General features: G+C 44.9%; 1 protein-coding gene and 1 long non-coding RNA gene across 2 annotated transcripts; both read left to right on the top strand.

The window, feature by feature from the left end:
• The first annotated feature begins 2,714 nt into the window (after nt 1-2,714).
• LOC119406897 (uncharacterized) lies at nt 2,715-5,470 on the top strand. Its single transcript, XM_037673671.2, has 3 exons — nt 2,715-2,768; nt 3,549-3,607; nt 5,157-5,470. The coding sequence occupies exons 2-3, from the start codon at nt 3,559-3,561 to the stop codon at nt 5,414-5,416; spliced, it is 309 nt and encodes a 102-aa protein (XP_037529599.1). The 5' UTR covers nt 2,715-2,768; nt 3,549-3,558; the 3' UTR covers nt 5,417-5,470.
• Nucleotides 5,471-13,934: 8,464 nt separating this feature from the next.
• LOC119406899 (uncharacterized) lies at nt 13,935-16,172 on the top strand. The gene is made up of 3 exons (XR_005186579.2): nt 13,935-13,952; nt 14,461-14,519; nt 15,924-16,172. It is a non-coding gene; the product is annotated as an uncharacterized LOC119406899 (long non-coding RNA).
• The last annotated feature ends 2,470 nt before the right edge of the window (nt 16,173-18,642 follow it).

The following is an 18,642-nucleotide window of genomic DNA, read 5'->3' on the forward strand; positions in this document are numbered from 1 at the left end:
TGATCTGATATGACGCCTGTATCGTAGGAGTACCCATCGTAGGAGTATCATGTAGTGTTTATTGCTTTCTTGTAAAATTAGATAGCCAGCACCACAACCACAATTGACTGTCACCGCTATTACGCTTGCGTAGGCTGTTTTACCAAACCAGTTTATATACATGGCGTGGCTCAGTGGTAGAATACCTGATTGCCACGCAGAATGCTTGGGTTCAATTCCTGCTGCGATCTTAATTTTCATTCTTTCTATTCGTTGAGTCAACGCTGCCGATGTTGGTTTTCCTTAACGCTCTAGCATGTAAGTTACCACTGTTCTCGCCGTTCCTAGGTAGATATAAACTGTCAATCACCTGTGGCGCAAAGCCGTACACCGCGGCCCGTGGTAAACGGGTATGTGCCTCACGTGACTAGTGGAAAGGGTTTGACGACGTACGCGACAGGATTTTAACGTTATTCATGTCATGACCCGGCAATCATATTCGTCAAATCCTCTTACCCTCCCATGCAAATTTTGGTCTACACCAAGTTAAGGAGGCGATTATGAGAGCACCCAGATGTAGGCGGCTAGATAGATAGATAGATAGATAGATAGATAGATAGATAGATAGATAGAACGCTCAACGTGCCAGAGGTTCGCTAAGAAATGCTTCGCATTTAAAAGAGCCTAGTAGAACGCCCATTATGCGAGATATTGGTGTTAAAGAGAATTGACACCATGGTCGAAAAAAACTAACTATATACTAACGGACTCGTGAGTCTGGGTGCTCTCATGATCGCCTCCTAACCTTGGTATAGACCAAAATTGACATGGGAGGGTAAGAGGATTTGACGAAAATGACTGTCGGGTCATGACATGAATAACGTGAAAATCCTGTCACGTACGTCGGCAAACCCTCCTTTCCTTCGGACACGTGTGGCACATACCCGTTTACCACGGGCAGCGGTGTATTGGTATGCGCCACAGGTGATTGTCAAGTTATATCTACCCAGGAACGGCTACAACAGACATTGGTAATTTAAATTCGAGAGCGTAAAACAACTGACACCGGCAGCGTTGACCCCACGAAGGCAAAGAATGAAAATTACGATCCCAACAAGAATCGAACCCAAGCATTCTGCGTGACAATCAGGTATTCTACCACAGAGCCACGCCAGGTCGATACACTGGTTTGTAAAAACAGCCTATGCAGGCGTAATGTCGGTGCAACGTAAATTGTGGTTGTGGTGCTGGCTATCTAATTTTACAAGAAAGCAATAAACACTACATATGTACTCCTACGATACAAGCGTCAGATTAACGTCGGTGGTTCCAGTGTTGGCTCCGCTTCTATAGCAGTCTAATAAACATTACATTTCTATTGCTATAATTCAGCAAGGTATATTGAAGCATTGCTGGACCCCGGAGGAATACATTAACGAAAGTTGCGTATGATATTCACATGACTTCACCATAAAGCGAACTTAGTTTCGATAATACTGGCGTATGTACCCTAACGTGAATGCTGGTGTTATTATTGCGATAGCAATTATATGGACAGTCTTGACGGGTTTTTGCCGTCGCCGTCATGTCCTTCCGGTATGAAGCCCAAATTTTTCAGATAAACGTTACCCTTTAAACGCCAGTGTTGTCGACGAGCCTGGTAAGCCCACTATGTGCATACACCTACTACACTTGAAAATGAATACACTTACACAAACACGTCGATCCACCTCGTAACGCTTGGCTCAAAGCCATAAAATACAGCATAGAAGTTCTCGCTGGCTGCTTCGCATGAAACCGATTACCACAACACGTGGGGTCTGCCGAATTTTTGTCCATAAAATTCCCCCAACACAATACCCTGCGCGCTACCCATGGTTCTCCGAGTACCCCACACTAATACACACTACATGGACCTGCCGAGCCATCCCCATTGACCAAGCGAGAGTGGAGCGGTGGAAGGAGTTGCTGCCCAGCGATAGCCTTGACGATCAAATCAGTTTGATCGACAGAGCACGCAGGGCGGCAACTGCCTGTAGCGCCCTGGACTGAGGCCAACCAACACTGCTAGATGGAACTTGCCGATGAAGATGGCCCCGCACCACAAACCCTTTCTGTGAAGAAGAAGAAAGAAAGAAAGAAAGGAAAGAAAGAAAAAAGAAGAAAGAAAAAGAAAGAAAGAAAGAAAGAAAGAAAGAAAGAAAGAAAGAAAGAAGAAAAGAAAAGAAAAGAAAGAAGGAAGGAAGGAAGGACAGGAAGAAGGAAGGAAAGAAAGAAAGAAAGAAAGAAAGAAAGAAAGAAAGAAAGAAAAGAAGAGAAGAAAGAAGAAAGAAAAGAAAGAAAGAAAGAAGAGAAAGAAAGAAAGAAAGAAAGAGAAAGAAAGAAAGAAAGAAGAAAGAAAGAAAGAAGAAAGAAAGAAAGAAAGAAAGAAAGAAAGAAGAAAGAAGAAAGAAAGAAAGAAAGAAAGAAAGAAAGAAAAGCAGTATGACCTGCAAGCCCACGCCGTGCCTCGCTTGCCCCCATTTCCCCGATAGGGTCAAGCGCCTGATTTTTTGTATCAATGAACTTCTCTTGATTCAGAGGAATGCATGTTCGTCAGCTATTGTTTCAAGTTATCCTTCGCTGAATTGCATAAAAGGGTCAGAAACCTTGCACTGGCTCGCAACTATAAAAATTCAGCGCATTTCCCGAACATCATAAAGTTGCCGTCGACGTCTCAGGGAGGGCTCGGAGGAGACAAAATCAAGCCCACCATTTTCGTCGCCAATTAGCTTGGGACATATTCACAGGTGAGCTAAATCGTTACTGTCCATATTGTTACGTTGTGACTAAGTCGCACTTATAGATACGGCTATGGAGATCAAACCTGGAAAATTGCTTCGTGTATCCACGAAAAATTTTCAGCGGCTAAGCGCGGGGTGGTCTCTGTGTCGATTTAGCTTTGGCTTCTAAAAAATGTGGGAGACACTTGGCATGCTCTTATTAAACGATTATAATATACCGGGGTTTACGTGCAAAAATCACGATATGATTATGAGGCAAGCCGTGGTGGAGGGCTCCGGGAATTTTGACCATCTGGTGTTCTTTGACATGCACATACATCGCACAGCTAGTACACCGAACTCTAGCATTTCGCCTCCATCGAAATGCGACCGCTGTGGCCGGTATCGAACCCGTGACCTTCGCAGTCAGCAGACGAGCCCCATAACCGCTACACCACCACGGCTCACTATTAAACGTTACCATTGAACTCATTCTTTGAATCTTAAGTCGCTCTTTTATTACAGGGTTGCTACATTGCTTACAATTAGACCATTTAGCCTACGAAGAGCGACCAGTTTATATGATTGAGAATTCTTAGTGCAGTAAACAAAAAAAATTGTTCCCTAATCTAGAAAATAAACATTAAAAAAAAGGGGGGGTGGGAGATAGTGTTTTATATTACTCGCGACACAAATTGTGCAAAAACTATGGATTCCAGGAAACGACCCCTTGATATATGCGCGCTACGTTTCCTTTTTCTTTCACTTGATTTGCTACACGGCGTCACATGATCTTCTTCACCACAGATTATTCGCTATGAAGGCCTACGTCATCTTGGCTCTCTTCGTCCTGGGACATTTGTGCCGTAAGTACAAACACCTCCTCTTCTTCGTCATACATGTTACCTTTTTGGTGGTTACCTTTCACTTTTGTGGATGTTCTTCATCAGGAGGCAGATGGCAGGCAGGTTTAAAATCTCGCCGTTGTTTCTCGAAACCCTAATAATATTTATGATTTGCCTAATTATCAGCCTCCAGAAGTGCTTCCTCTCAAATTCGATAAATACTTTCCGTACCTGCGACAAAACTTTCTTATTTTAAAATATTTTCTCATTAATATAACTGTTTCGTGAAAAGAAGTTGCCATCTATGTTATACGTGACCTGATCCCTTTGTTTCATATTTGGTTTCGTAATAAAGGCAAGCGCTAGTGCGAAATAAGCCCAACTAGTAAGACAATCATTGGCGTCAAATTGAATAACTTGCCATTATTTGACGGGCATAAAAATCATTTTAGCTGTCGGAATACGTTTTGTACTTTCGTCCCTTTGGCTTCACAAGTTCCATTTTGTTGAAGCATATTGGTTGCTTGTACTCATCTGCGCACGGGTCGGCGGGTCGGCTTTTGGGAATATAAAATGAAAAAGGCACGGACTATCCTTTTGTAGTTATCTCAGTGATCCGTAAGCGTACAGTTTTATTGTATGTAGTATCATTCCCTAGAAGGTGTTTTTCTGGCGGCATTGGCATGGTGTCTTTTAACTTCTTTCTAGCGTTTGCGAGCATCTGAAACTGCCCTACGGAAGGTACATGCCGTGACCACTGAAATGCTAGTTTGGCATTAAATGTCCACGAGGTCTCAGTTTTCATCATGTGTATACAATCCTCCGTGTCGGCTTTACATCTTATCCTAAAGAAGGTTCTTATTCCACTATCACGAAAATCACCGAAACCTAAAGCATTCTCTCAGATTATTTTTTGCACCGCGGGTCAAACGTATTCAGATCGTCTAAGTATGTTCACATGTGTTCGCATTCACGTTCAAAAATATTCACATTCACCTACCCACAGGCGTTTAGCCCAGTGTTTAAGACACTCCCCTTCAGAGTCAGGGTGCCTGGGTTCTAAACCCAGAACCGCCAAGACATTTTACTTTGTTTTACAGATTTTTTTCGGGAAATGTTCATCTTCCGTGACTGTTGGACAGGCGGGCAGTTTTTCCGTTGATTCGGCATCGAAATATGTGCGCGTTTATTATTGGGAAACAATACGTATCCGGCCGTTGCCTCCACCCTGTTTCGTACGCAGAATGCGTTGAGCACATTGTATTGTTGAAACGTGAGAAGACTATCTCATTGCCAATCGTGCACGCAGACCCCTGTCAAAGGCAATTAATCAGGCTATCTAATGCGATCAAAGTACAGTGCGTTATTTTGCGCCACTGTTTTGTGTAGCCGAGAATTCATTCCATTGATGCAATGTCGTTACTGTATTGAAGCATAAAACGCGTGTCTGTAATAATGGCCACTCTGAAATACTATTTCTTCATTAATTATTCTTTCACCATCTTCCACGCATTCATTTGAATGTCAGTGCAATTCACATGTGTGTGTCATTTTTCTTTCCGTGCAACAGATATTCAAGCAGCCACGCTGAGCAAGCCAGCAACGAGCACGGACGACGCGAAGAAGCTGCTCACCGAGAGACTTTCCCATTCCATCATGGAACACCGAGAAGAAATTCTCGAAGCTCTCAAGGCAATCGACAGCACAGGCGACGGAACAGATGAGCAGATCTTGCCAGCCCTACTTGTGCCCATAATTACGGCAATTGCCGGCGGCGCTGTATCCGGAGCTGTTGGAGCCGGTGTGGCGATAGCCGTTCAGAAAGGCTGAATGTATCGTCCATGGCATCATTTTCAGTACAATAAATTATTCCACATTTACAATTCGGAAGTGGTCTGTATATATACCAGTGGACGAAACTCTCACGAGCATAGGTGTGCGCAGGGATCCCCTACGGGGGGGGGGGGGGGGGGGCGAAGGTTCATGGCACCCCCCCTCCCTATTAATTCTTCAATGTATGGGGCAGACTCTGTGCCCCCCTCTTCTTAGGTGACTAGGGAGGGGGGCGCCCCCCTGCCCCCCCCCCCCCCCAATCTGCGTACGCCTATGCTCGCGAGCACACATAAAACATTTTGCGGCAGTCAACCACTCGTGATTTCCTGTGGAACGCACAATTTGTAGTTAAAATGATACTTTTAGTGCATCCATCGGACGCACTGGTGCAGATGTGTGTCCATGTTTTGCAAGTGGACAGGTTTCACTAGACAGTGGTAGCATTTCTTTAGGAAATATTGATGCATTTATACAGCGCCGGCTACTTCTTTTCACGGATAACAGGCGTAGTGGAAACGGCATCCATTACAAAAAGTTAAATAATGTCGCACCTATATAAAGACAGCTTCTGTAATTCAGTCAAGCCGAAAAAAACACGTCACCACAGTCTATGACACAAAATACGGTCCTTGAAAACGGGGTTCGCTAGAGCCAACGCTTCGACAAGTCGCAACGGCCGCAACTGCAGTTTTGACGAAGACAAGTCCGTTTCTCGAAACGTCGGCTCCAACGACACCCCGAGTTCAAGAACTTTTAACAGCGGAGTTGTTTAGCAAATCGTTCCCTGTCTGACGAACCAAAAAAGTATCGTCATCATAAACGGGTATGTGCCACAGAATTTGGTTAAATCTCAGTACTCCCCACTGGTCCACTAAATATGAAGGAGGCAACAGTTAGCCTAACAACAAATGGTTGCGAAGCGACGGCGGCGAGCCGAAGACCCCTAGTACGTACAACGAGAGAGTACTAGGTAACGGGAAAGGCAACGGCGGCTGCGAGAAGACGCCGAAGCGATGGAAGGCCTACGCCAACGACGACGGGCCCGCATATCTTTGAGAGGTGCGGACGCCTGGTTTCAGCGCGATTTTCTGACTGTGGAGTTCGGACGCGTCGAAACAACCTAGCATCACCTAGCTAAAACCTAGCAACGACCTAGAAGCTACCTAGAGACATCATGCATCACCTAGCTAAGGCCTAGAAACAACCTATAAGTAACCAGATTAGTCTTCAAAATCGTCCAGTTTCGCTGTTTCAAGCACTGCGCGGCCTATAGTGCAAGCTTCACCCATTTTTTCCTCTCTTCGAGCTTCTATCGTCCCCTGAACGTCTGCCTTTTTTTGAAAATGCAATCCAGGCACATAATACTACAGGTCACATATAATGCAGTGACGAGGACACCACAATTTTAACAAATAAGGCTACGAATAGGGTCCTTAGAATAACAGAGAGCTGAGCTAGTTGGTAAGCATTCATGTTAAAGAGACGGCGTGCAAGCACGGACACGAGAGACAAGTCAAGACACCACAAACACCTACTAACAACTGAAAATGCGCACAACGGCGGGAAAGAAATGGGGCACGAAAACTTATCTGTGCATGCCCATGCAATAGGCGAAACTATCAATCCGGCACGCGTGATGGTCTACGTGAGAGATAACTATTCAGACACTTGATTTCTTCTTCATGAAGGTTAACCGATGGTTGACTCACGCATGCGCTACCACTGTTATCGATATACCAGGTCTCAACCATTACAAGTGCGCGTGCAACTGCAGGTACACCATCCTGACCCAGTAAATAGTTCGTCTATATGTATACCGAAACTTCCGGCAGAAATTATATGTGATACGATGCGGGAACTGACAGTGAGAATTTCCATCGACATCGCATCAGCGTTAGATAAGATATTTGGGTCAACCTTATCAGTTTCCATGCTCTCTTAGTATTTATTGAAAATCTGCAGCCATCTGGCGGCTCTCGTGTGCATTTCCGCCATGTTTAAGGCTCAGCGCGGTCTGCCATAAGCATTCTACCAAATGGCACTAATTAACCAACTACAAATAACACGCTTCAGCAAAATCGGTCAATTCGGAGGGAATTGATGACGCACTCATAACTGCCCGTTTAGCAAGTTCCGTACGTATCAAAGTGCGACGGATGATAAGAACCGGGATGCCCGCGTGTTGCAGTGTGCCGTCTTGCTCCGATAGAGCAAATCGGGGTGATGATAAAAATATGAATGAAGGTTTCCAGGAAACAGTATATCCGTGCAATATTTCCTCGCTGCCGACGAGAATCATCACAGTGTTCCCGTCCTCTGGCTATACTCCTCACGACTGGCGCCATGTTTGCGTTCGCCGTTCTTAAGAAACACAGTATGTGACAGCATCAGCTCTCATTATCACTGAACACTGTTTCACACCATAACAGAACGAGGCACTTTTTGCTGCCGTGTACTTGCGCAGAAAAAGCGGCTTCAGAAAGGAGCTTTAAAGTCGCATGGTGGCTGCTCATGCATAGACGCGTTGCTCTTTATGTATTCGTTTATTACATTGCGATAAGAGGCACACGCTAAATAGGCAGCTCACACACGTCATCGATTCTCCCCTAACGGACCAATTGTGTTGGAGCGTGTTATTTGTAGTTTGTATTCTATTGTGGAGTTCACCACAGTTGGTACCGTTTCGTGGGATGCCTTGCACCCATATTCCTTCGCTGTGCATGCGCTTCAAGCATTCCATGTGCCATGGAATGTTATTAGGTGCCTCACATATTTCGTATGAAACGGAAAAATGCTATTCTGGGAAATGGCTTCCATTCGGGTGCAGTATTGTTGGTTGGCCGAGGTAGTTCGGCAAGCGTTGAATCGGCGTCGCAAAATTAGTCCTTGCTGCGACGGGCTCGCATTGTAAGGCCACGAGGGCGAGGATGGGACACGCGAATTGTACTGACCTATCACGTTATTCACGAGCACATATCGGAGAGATAAACATACCATCCAATCGACGTCTACGTCTTGGAGCAATTAGCGCATCTTATGTTTTATTTTGTAGTACGTGAGATGCAAAACTTTTTGACATTTTAAACGTGCGGTAACTATTCTATATATAACTTACGTCAATTATCACTAGAGGAACGAAGCACCACTTTTGAGGAATAAAGAAGGGGATACAATTTCATTTACCTTAATATGTACACTGCACAAGAATATTGCAGATGAGTTCTGCGGAATCCCGCGAGGTGGCGTGCTACAAAAGGGTGGTTGTAAGCTTATTTGCTGACAGTCAAGAGGATATACAGCAGCTGGCGGATATATGCGGAAGGGAAGGGGAAGCTCTAGGACTAGGATTTAATGTAACAAAATGTGGATTGATGGTATACAATGACCCTTGTGATCAGGCGGTGTCAATACAGGGCCAAGAAATACCGAGGGTGAGCGAATACAAGTACCTCGGAGTATGGATAAATGAGGGTCACAGGTACATGGAGGTACAGGAAAAAGCCTCAGCAGCAAAAGGAAAGAGGAATGCTGCAATAATGAAGCACAGAGCATTGTGGGGATACAATAGGTACGAGGTGCTTCGAGGTCTGTGGAAAGGTGTAATGGTTCCGGGGCTTACTTTTGGGAACTCAGTGGTGTGCATGCGGGCAGAGATGCAATCGGGAATGGATATAAATCAAAGGACTGTGGGACGCCTCGCGTTGGGTGCTCACGGGAAAACGACAAATGAGGCTGTAAAGGGCGATATGGGATGGGCAGGTTTTGAGGCGAGGGAGGCTCAGAGCAAAATAAGGTTCGAAGAAAGGCTAAGGAATATGAATGAGAGTAGATGGGCAGAGAAGGTGTTCCGTTACTTGTATAGGAAGAGCGTGGACACACAGTGGAGAAAAACAACTAGGAGGCTCACTAGTAAATATACGGCTGGTAGTGTAAGCAGTATGTCAACAAAGAGCGTTAAGCGAAAAGTCAGAGAGGCGGAGAGGATTTACTGGATGGCAGCTATGGAGAAAAAACCGGCTTTGAGTAACTACCGAAAGGGCAAAAATGAAATAAGGAGGGAGGCATTTTACGACAATTCAATGGGAAGCGCTTTACTGTTTGAAGCGAGATCGGGTTGCCTTAGAACGGGTAGTTATAAAGCGAGATTCAGTAAAGAAGAAGAACAATGCACGTGCTGCGGGGAAGATCAGGTAACGGCGGAGCATGTTCTGATTGAATGTGGAGACATCCACCCAGGTGTACGTTTGGGCACGAGCCTACATGACGCCTTGGGTTTTAGAGACAATGGAAAGCTGAACACACCCGCGATTGAAACAAGTAAGAGACGGTTAGAGTATTGGTGGCAGAAAACTAGAGAGAAAGGACAAAAATAAATAATGGGGGAAAAAATAAGGACATTCTGCCGTAAAGGGCACAGAACGGAGCTGAAAACTTAAGGTTTTTTTTTCTTCTGGAGTAAAATAGTTCTAATTGAAGTAAAGACACTAGGCCAACGCTAAAAAAAAGAGTAAAGGTTTTTTTTTTTTTTCGAGCCTGGTGGCACACTTGTCACCGCCCCGTTATAAAGGGGACGCTCATAGCATCCATCCATCCATCCATCGTTGTCAATTATTCCTTTCATACATAGTGCGCAAGAATGTACTACACTGCCGCTTATGAAACACGCTTTGAAAGAGGTCAGTAGCGCTTTCTTATCTCCTATCGTCGCTGCACCTAGTCGTGTCGCACGATAAAGCCTCATCACAAAGATACTACCCGGTATGCAGGAGATGGCTAAAAACGTTTTCTTACCCACATTTAAAACGGAAATACAAAGATCATTTCACCCCGCATTGCTTCGTTCTCAGCGAAGGCACGCTTACATAAGATTTGGTGGCGAACCTTTAGCTTCGTTGTCGTTGCGAGGCAGTTAGACACATAATAACTGTTCACGAAACCGGTAAGAAATTCCGGTCATGCGGCAAGGTCCTTACACACTCGCCTGGCATTTCTGATGCACCGAATGCATACGAAGAAAGCATACAGTTGCAGACAGTTGTAGAAAGAAAGCAAACAGTTGTAGCAGCGGCAGCAATACGACTCGGACAGAAACCTCCAACATGGCGCAGCATCGGTATAGCGTCTTCAAACCTCCGACAGGCGGCAGCGATTTTTCGTAAAGCTTTATAGGCCTTATGCAAAATCGTTTTTGCAACGCTTTCCCGGTTGAATTGTGAACGGCTTTCGCTGTTAAGGCTCTGACACGTGCTGTCCCTAGGCGCACTGCATTCAGACCATGCCTGATTGCAGTGGAACCTTCTTGAGTGTTTGCGAATCTGCGATCAGAATCTACGCACGACCCGTGTGATGGGATTATTTATAGATCTAACGGAAGCACCAGCGATTAGGCTGGAATTTACGATCACGCATGTAAAAAGCCAATGTGCTTTCCGGACGATCAGGTTATCGACGACCGACGAATGCGCTCGCTGCTCCCGTTGTATGCGGTGTGTCACGTCTCTTGCTGCGGGCGCAAGTTCGCCCAGTAAAGCGTACAATACAGTATTTACCGGATCTAGTTTTGCACTCTTCACCTCCGCAACCACGTGACAATATGAACAGCCCCATGGACGTCTCCAACGTCCATTTTATAATATAACTGCTCGGGTTTTATGTGCTAAAACCACGTTATGATTATGACACGGGGGGGGGGGGGGACTACGGAGTGAATTTCGACCACATTGGGTTCTTTAACGTGCACCTAAATCTAAGCACATGGGTGTTTTTTGCATTTCGCCTGCATCGAAATGCGGCCGCCGAGGCCGAGAGTCGAAGCCAGGCCCTTCAACATCCATTTTGATTTCATCTCAAGAATGTAATGCGCTACGCAGTATTACACGCAGTTACCGTAGAATTGTCTCGACATGAAGGTGAAATGTTCGTCAATATCAAATGCTGGCATTCCTTACATTTAAGGAGCACCCGTGGTTCTTTAAGCGCACCTTCATCAAAGCATATAATCATCAATAGCATTCAGCGCAGTCCTACGCATGCCCATGCAATCATCACGTATTACGTATTATGCCATCATTGCCCACAGGCATGTAGTAATTACACACCTGTGCATTATATGACATATGTATATTATAATACAGAGTTGCCTCATTCGGAATCCGTTTCGTAGCGGCCCTTGACTTACAAAACGAATTCTTAATTAAATCTATTTGCATTCACACATGTGCTCGTTCAAGTACTGACTGGATCATAGGTGGGCAAGCTCACTCATAAGTCGCCTCACTCAGGCTCACTCCAACTCAGATCGGCCCGTGAGTCTGAGTCTGAGTGAGTCCGGGTGAGTAATGTTTTGGCGAGTTTCAGTCCGAGTAAGTCCGGTTGAGGAAATGTTAGTGAGTCTGAGTCCGAGTGAGTCCGGTTGTTGAAAATATTGGTGAGTCTGAGTTCAAGTGAGCCCTAAGTACAAAATATATTTCTTGGGTGAGTCTGAGTGGGCTCCACCTTTTATTGCCGATCTATGGTCCTATCCATTCATTTTCAGCATTACTGCCAGCCTTATGTCGGCTTATTTTTATGCTCGTCTATTCGCACATATCTCAACGCATTCACGTTCATGCGCCACCTCAATACTTATTGGTTAGAGACGTGAATTGGGAGGGGTGCCATGACCTCCCCTCGCACTTCTTCACGGAAAGTTCCTGATAAAAATATCTCGTCTCTGTCGCGTATTTCATAAACATATCCTTACTAGATTGCGGATAACTTGTATTTGAAAGCATAAGATCAAAAAAGATAAGATTGATCCCTCCGTCATATCAAACGGTATAACACGAAAGTGAAACGTGTCGTCACAGAAGTAGTTTATTGTTTATAGTGCATTGGCATATGAGAGCTTGTGCAATGTTTATTGTTGTTTGGCAGATATAGCACCGCTTCATGTGGACGCACCCACGTTGACGCCTAGTGGCACGTCTTCGTACCGACGACTAACGCCCATAATCATGATTCAATCCTTGCGGTAACTGAGGTTGTCAAGATATACCTGAACACCGCATATGGTGAATCCTGCGCAAAGATGGCATCAACAAGCACATAGTCAACACCGATACTCGAAATGCACTCCTTGAAAGCAAATCAAACGCGAAGAGAAACGCGAAGAGCGTCGTGTGTTCCTCTAGCCTGGCCGTTATTTCTCGCCAGCCGGGAACGCGGTGCGACAGCCACGCGTATAGTGTACTAGAATATTTGCCAGGCGATTGTCGGAGAGCCATTTTTCGATGTGGATGGATGCTGTAAGCGAGATTTTGGCTGAAGCTGCCCCCCTGTGGTGTGTTAAAGCGTTGACGAAATTACGCTTCTCCTATTTGAAACGCGCCGAATGGGATGGTCGTAGCAACGGCGCGTTGCCGAAGCTAATTGCGGAGGTAATGACGTTTTTTTTTCTCGAGTCTGGTGGCACACATGTCACCGCCTCGTTATAAAGCGGACGTGCATAGCATCCATCCATCCATGCAAGAGCACTGCGAGAGGAAAGTGTGAAAGATAGAAGGCGCGTCCATGCACCCTCCGTTATGTGTTTAGCGGTAGCTCAATGGGGTAAACGCCCGCCAGCCATCGTCGCGAACCGGGAGGTCGTGGGTTCGACTACTGTCAACGGAACTTTTTCTTTGCTTTTTTTATTTGCCTTCTGATGGCGTTTATTTTGGAGACGTATATCCGTGACAGAAATACGTCATGAAAGTCTTGGTGGACCCCGACATAAAAACACTTTCGTGTTAAAAAAAGCGTATCGTAGAGCACCGATTAGGTGAGATATTGGCATTAATGCGCATTGACACCAAGATCGAAAAAAGATGGTTTTACGCTGATAGACTCACGAGTCGACTAACTCAGGCTCACTCAGGCTCAAGGTAAGCCGTGAGTATTAATCTGAGTCCGGCTGAGTAATATGTTGGCGAGCTTGAGTCCGAGTGAGTCCGGTTGAGAAAAAGTTTAGTGAGTCTGAGTCCGAGTGAGTCCGGTTGAGGAAAATTTTGGTGAGTCGGAGTCCGAGTGAGCCCTCGAAGCAGGATATATTTGTTGAATGATCCTGAGTGAGCTCCAACTTTTCTGCCGACCTATGGTCTGGATACATCCGCTTCGGCGCTGATAAGTCTTTGTTAACCTAAGCACTGCCTTTGTTCATTGTTCACCTCGTATCAATGAACTTCTCCCTATTGTGAGGAAATCATCATTAAATGATATTGTTTGATTATATCCTATGCTGCATTGCACGAAGGGTCAGAAAACTTCCACTTGCTCGCAAATATAAAAATGCAGGACATTTCCCTCACATCACAAAGCTACCGTCGAGAAACGGGAAACAGCGCGGTAAACGACGACAAAGAAGGAACACACACACCACACCACACGAAGCGCTGTTTCCCGTTTCATCATGCTTTACCAACTAGCCAACAAGTTGACCTTACTACCGTCGAGGTCACGCAAACGGAGCCAAAACCAAGCCCACCGCCTCCTTTGCCGAATTCGCTTGACATAGGTGAGATAAGCCTTTCCTGTTCGTAATGTTGTGTTGTAGTTAAGTAACACAACATGCCGTTGTAGCTAAAGAGTACAGAATAGCTTCCTGTATTCGGGAAAATTGTTCTACTGTTAAACACGGGGTAGTTCGACTTCTAAATGTCACTGTGTAGGTTGCGTGCACTTACCAAACAATATCACTGACATCATTTATATGATCTTATATCTTTCGTCTATTACAAAGTTGCCAGATTCTTTATAAATCTTCGAAATGTACCATTTACTAACAGCAAACAATTTACATGCATGAGGAATCTTAGCGCCGTACACATAGAAACACAATAAGTTTCCGAATCACAAAGACGAAATTCACAAAAGTGGAGGTCGACTGGTCTTTTTCATTAAATCGTCACACTAATTGCGTAAGAGCTACAGATTCCAGAAAATGCCCTCTGACACGTGTTCTTCGTCGCCCTTTTCTTTCGCTTGATTTGTTACGCGGCATAAGATGATATTCTCCACCACAGGTTATTCGCTATGAAGCCCTACGCCATCTTGGCTCTCCTCATCCTGGGGCATTTGTGCCGTAAGTACAAAAAAAAATGTGCATTCTTGTTCGTTACACAAGTTAACGTCTTTGTTGCCTTTCCATTACACCTGTGGGTCTCAAACACGCGGCCCGCGGCTTCACAAGGACGTGGCTTGACAAGGAAGCCAAATCACAAGTTTTGTGACTTGGCTAAATGGTGCTCGCATTATTTTCTCCCCTATTGCGATTACTAACGCTTTGTTCGGGTAAGGCACAAAGACGGGAGTAGTATCAAGCATATTTTTTTCTTGAGGCAACCCGTGCGACCACCATGTGTTGAAACACTCCATGTGTTGTCCCTGCCCTTGCGGGACTAAACTTCGTGACTGAGTTGACGTGAGTTTGAGACCCCTGCATTACAAGGTAGTAACTACCAAGCAGACTTCAAATTTTAGCTCTATGTCTACAAAACCTCTCACTATTCATCGTTTGCGTAATGGTCAGCTTCCTTAAGCAGTCTCTATCGAATTCTATACATACATCTTGTACCTGAGACTGTGATGTTACTATTTTATTAGAATGTTTTATTATTATTTAAGTATATCGTAAAAGGAAGTGGTCATCGTTGTCGGTGACCTCCACTTTTTCTTTTATACTCAGTGTGACGTGCCGTTGTGGCCGTCGGTTTCTATGGGTTCCGAGACGACGTAAGAAAGACGACCGAACACATTGGAGACCAGGAAGGGACTGCCAGACCCCTTTCTTTATTCCTCGAAGCTGCCCGAGCGCGCACGAGCTCGGCGTCGATCTTCCTCGTTTTCTTCGCGCGAAAGCGCGAGACACAAACCGAGCGTCGTCTGCTATCGCTCGTGACACTCATTTTCACAATAAAGTCATTAGCTAGGATAAACTGGCCATTAGCAGTAAGGTAATCACAGGCGGTCAGACTCAATACTTTTTCAATCTTTTTAAATTGTCTCACTTAAACCGGCCGGTCTAAGTTTGCAATTCAGTCCTTTTGACTTCAAGAGCTCAATGTTATTGGAGCAAAAATGGGCGCTTGTACTGATATCCGTAAGGGTCCACGGATCGGCTTTCAAAGGTTGTTCAGTAGTGGCGGCAATCTACATTTTATTCTATTACAGCCTTGCCCAGTTCGCGAGAAAGGAACCGCCCAGGCTTGCCGATTTCGAATATCGTACGGAAGTTCACAGGGCTGTTCTAGACTGCATAGATTAAGAAACGTGCTGTCGTTGCGTCTTACGCTATTCATGTACTTGATGGCAAAATTAAAATTATAAAGCTGTCATAAAGTTATGAAGTGTTGTAAAGTTTGTCATGATAGCCACTCTGGAAGTTGATTCCTCATTAATTATTATTTTGCCATCTTCTATGCATCCATTTGGATGCAAGCCTACTTCACGCATGGTTCTTACATTTTTTTCTCACTTCGCGTAACAGACATTCAAGCAGCCACGCTAACCAAGCCAGCAACGAGCCCGGACGACGCGAGGAAGCTACTCGCCGAGCAACTTTCCCATTCCATCATGGAACACCGTGAAGAACTCATTGAGGCTCTCGAAGCAATCGACACCACAGGCGACGAAACCGATGAGCAGGGCTTTCCGCTCGTAATTGCGGCTATAGTGGCGTCCATTTTAACACCCGCTATGGCAGCAGGTGCTGGAGCAACAGTGGGGTAGGCAGTTAAGAGAGTCTGAACGTATGTTCTACGACGCAGTTTTCAATAAAATAAATTATTTCACATTTATTATTACAAAAGGGGTCTGTTTATTTACTGTGCGTACTTAAAACTTTTTGCGTCTGTCATCTGCTCATGATTTTGCAGTGGGACGCTCAATTTGCAGTCAAAAAGCATATTTCTACTACATCCATCAAACTCACACGCGCAAATGTGTGCCCTTGCGCTAAAACAAGAATGAAAATCGACAGGTTTCTCTGCACAGTGGTAAGATACCTAGTAGCTCTGTCGATCATCTACGTTGCCGGCGGTCGTCTTCCATAAAACCTAATAAAAACTGCACAGTTGTTCATAATAAATGTTCAGTATAAAAAAAACATCTCTTTTTAACCACCCTTTAGCACACTGTCATCGAGATTCGAACCAACGCCTCGGTGCAAATATTTGCCATGGGTGAAAAATAAACTGACTCAGCAAAATGTTTTTAAACGGGCTGTTTCGCAGTTTTCATGCGTTCTTTCAGATATATATGTGCTGTTTTGCTCGGGTACTGTGTGGTGTTTTTTATCATATAGAAGAACTCACATTTGGCTGAGTTGGATTCTATTAAATATATTGAGTGGATTCAGCGCGATACAACGAGGACAGACGTGAAGAAGGGACACGAACACCAGCGCTGGTGTCCCTTCTTCACCTCTGTCCTCGTTGTATCGCACTGAATCCACTCAGTATGTGTAATTTATCCTGTTTTGACCTTTTTCTCATACGCTTGCTTGGGTTCACTGACTATCGCCTTATCCGGTGGGTTGCTCAAGACATTCCGAGTATTTATCTATGCAGATGATACCACGTATCCGGCCGTGTGTCGTGGCAAGCCTCAACGCGAGCTTGGATTTAAAAGGCATCTATGAGGACAGCGTTGTACTTGCAAAATGAGTGTTTAGAGCTGTCTCCTGGAAAATGCTGCCTTGTTGCATTCACACGCAAGACAATAAGGCCTCTCCCTGTAAATATCAACGAGAAAGCAGTTGCACGTCTACGCAAGCGTCGCCTTTTACGTGAAATTATCGGATGTCACTTAGCATGCACACTAATCCTTTACGTACATAAGGCTGCGGCTAACTGCTGTAACACACGTTTTCAAATTTTTGGGTGAAAAAGTGGTGGGTCACCGCAGTATGTGGTCAATTCTGACCCTTTAAAATGCCTTTATTTTTATATTTTACAAGATATAGCATTCCTGTGATCTGAAGTAGGTATAAAACAGATCTACATGCACACCGAATAATACAACGTGAAGCTCTCAAGCTCAAACTACTTAGATTTTTTTGTTGTACCCAGGGTCAAAATATTCGATAACGTTTTGCAATACACATTATTGCAATGTGCCTGCAGTCAGCACAGTTGGAACCCATTACCTTGTGCTGTATTTATAATGCAAAGGTGTGCAATTATTGCATGCCTGTGCGCGATAATGGCGTAATACGTAATGCGTAATGATTGCATAGGCATGCGTAAGATTTCAGAGATTGCTATTGATGATTACATGCTAGTTTGCCTTTCCTACATATTCTCCAACAAATGAAAAGCTCTAGAAGTTTAATGATTCTTTATTGTTGTGTTTTCTTACTAATCAAGACGGTGCATGCATGGTTCAGTGGGGATGACGATTTACTACAGAGAAAAAGGCAACGGCTTTGAAATCCGGCACCCGCAGCTGCATTCCAGTGACGCAGGTAGCAAAAACGGATTTGCATACTTTCATTGAGGAGCACTTAAAGAACCACAGGTGCTCCTTAAATTAAGGAATCCCATCATTTGCTATTGATGAGCATTTTACCTTCATTTCGAGAAAATTCCACGGTAAATGCCTGTAATACTGCGCAGCGTGTTATTTTCTTGTGGTGAAATCAAAATTGTATTTGGAAGGCCCGGGTTCGATTCCTGGCCACGGCGTCCGCATTTGCATGCAGGCGAAATGCAAAGAACACCCGTGTGCTTAGATTTAGGTGCACGTTAAAGAACCCTAGGTGGTCGAAATTCACTCCGTAGTCCCCCCCCCCCCCCCGTGTCATAATCATAACGTGGTTTTAGCACATAAAACCCGAGCAGTTATATTATAAAATGGACGTTGGAGACGTCCATGGGGCTGTTCATATTGTCACGTGGTTGCGGAGGTGAAGAGTGCAAAACTAGATCCGGTAAATACTGTATTGTACGCTTTACTGGGCGAACTTGCGCCCGCAGCAAGAGACGTGACACACCGCATACAACGGGAGCAGCGAGCGCATTCGTCGGTCGTCGATAACCTGATCGTCCGGAAAGCACATTGGCTTTTTACATGCGTGATCGTAAATTCCAGCCTAATCGCTGGTGCTTCCGTTAGATCTATAAATAATCCCATCACACGGGTCGTGCGTAGAATCTGATCGCAGATTCGCAAACACTCAAGAAGGTTCCACTGCATTCAGGCGTGGT

The sequence above is a fragment of the Rhipicephalus sanguineus genome, chromosome 10, assembly GCF_013339695.2.
Source record: "Rhipicephalus sanguineus isolate Rsan-2018 chromosome 10, BIME_Rsan_1.4, whole genome shotgun sequence".
Taxonomy (NCBI): Eukaryota; Metazoa; Arthropoda; class Arachnida; order Ixodida; family Ixodidae; genus Rhipicephalus; species Rhipicephalus sanguineus.